Source organism: Buceros rhinoceros, unplaced genomic scaffold, assembly GCF_000710305.1.
Source record: "Buceros rhinoceros silvestris isolate BGI_N320 unplaced genomic scaffold, ASM71030v1 scaffold10348, whole genome shotgun sequence".
NCBI classification, from domain to species: domain Eukaryota; kingdom Metazoa; phylum Chordata; class Aves; order Bucerotiformes; family Bucerotidae; genus Buceros; species Buceros rhinoceros.
Window position 1 is genome coordinate 1 of NW_010426319.1, and position 1,777 is coordinate 1,777.

At 56.2% G+C, this 1,777-nt stretch overlaps 1 protein-coding gene across 1 annotated transcript in view; it reads right to left on the reverse strand.

The window, feature by feature from the left end:
• Positions 1-131: 131 nt before the first annotated feature.
• The window catches only part of LOC104498119 (TBC1 domain family member 16-like), a gene marked incomplete at its 5' end in the record, with an annotated part of 4,356 nt that continues 2,710 nt past the window's right edge, over positions 132-1,777 (reverse strand). The window contains 2 exons of the mRNA XM_010141458.1: positions 132-270; positions 1,030-1,178. Of these exons, the coding sequence (XP_010139760.1) occupies positions 132-270; positions 1,030-1,178 (288 nt within the window). The remainder of the gene's footprint in view (positions 271-1,029; positions 1,179-1,777) is intronic.

The window sequence follows — 1,777 nt, forward strand, 5'->3', positions numbered from 1 at the left end:
TCCCCTTCCCCTTTCCCATTCCCCTTCCCTTCGGCAGTGACCCAGCAGCCTGGGGCAGGGGTCACCGAGTTTTCTACACACTTCCATACGTTTCTATACAGGACACGTTTGGGACACTAGAACCAGACACTTCACCTCATTGTTTCCACGTTTGGGTTGTCCTCCCCTCGAAAGAACTGGTTGCTGCGGTCAGTCCTCACGACGTCTTTATCCACCGTGAACTGTACGTTACGCCAGAAATCCTTCTGTTCATCTGGAGTCATCGAAAGCCTGAAAATTGAGCAGCAACAGGAGCACACTGCCAGGAGAGGAATATGATTGCCACAGGGAACAAAAAGCCTTATTTCAGCCTTAGTGCACAGAGAAAACTGACCCTGTGCAGAGTTCTCTCATCCCCTGAAAAGCACAAGCAGGGCTGTCCAGAACAGCAGATTGTCTGTCCACACGGATTACTGGAGCCTCCTGGCTTATAAACGGGATAAGACAATGTGTTTCTGCCAGGAGCTCCACCTCAGAACCAGTCGGACCCTGCTCCCCACTGCTCCTTGTGGGTGGCATACCAGAACTCACCACCCTGACTGTCCCCTAATTCACAATGCTGCTGTCCCTCCCCAGCCCAAACGTGCCCACAACTAGCTTACCACACACAGCTCCTGCAGTGATAGCTTCCTTGCAGCAGACATCCCTTCTTCTTCCCCATTTTTATATCCAGATGTATTTGTAAAGGAACAGAAGGTCCCATCTGCAGCCCCAAGCACGCTAAGCTTGCAGCCCTGCCCGTCAGGTGAGCTTCCCTGCGCGGCACTGACAGCCTGCCTCAAGACCCCAAGGAAGGTAAAATTTGGGCTGTGTGGTATCAGCTCCAGACCCCCAAGGGCTCGGCTGTGCTGATACACTGCCTCTACCACCCCTCTCACTCCATTACTCCAATCGGCGGCTCCTGAAGCGGAGGAGGCAGAGACTCCCCACGTCACCTGCGACACCGGGTCACGGAGAGACGAGCTGGGCAGGATGAAGCTGGGCTGTTACCTTTTCTCCTGGATCTCAAAGTACTCTTTCCTCTTCTGCAGCCTCAGGGCCTCCCTCTCCTCCGAGGTGGACTCGTAGCTGTAGTAGCGCAGCAGGAAGGGCCACACCTCCCCGCGGATGGCAATGTCAATCCCGCCGAAGAAAATGGCCTGGGAGAAGGAGTGAAAGTTCTGGCTGAAGGTTCTACCATTCACCAGAGCAGCGAGGAACAGCTGCCCGCTGCTGGGCTGCGGTGGCTCCGGTCCCTTCCTGACAAGTGACGCCTTGATTCAAGCTCCTGCAATTTGCACATGTTTAGAGGGAAAGCGCTGGCCTTCTATTCCCAGACAGACACAAATCGGGCTCATTTCAATGTCAATACCCCCCCTGGAGAGGCTCTATGATTAACGTGTCGTTCTCATGTCACGGCTTAATCCTCGATCCTGGAGACGCTGCAGTTCACTGCAAACTCCTCTCTCAGCAGCCGGAGCCGGTGCTCGCTGCCAGCCCCACACCACTGCTCACGGCAATCCCGACTGCTCACCGGTTTGCCCACGCTGTGGTTTGCCAACAGTGCGAGCGCTGGATGCTCTGCTTTACTAATTCCAGCCTGGAGCGGGACAGCTCGGCCTCCCTGCCCAGGGAGATGCTCTCCCAGCCTCACCTGCAGCCCCAGCCAAGCACCATCTCCACACACTCAGGTGCCCAGTCCTTCCCCCAGCAGGGAAGGAAACTCTAGCAGCTTCCGCCTGGGCGCTGGCGGCAGCAG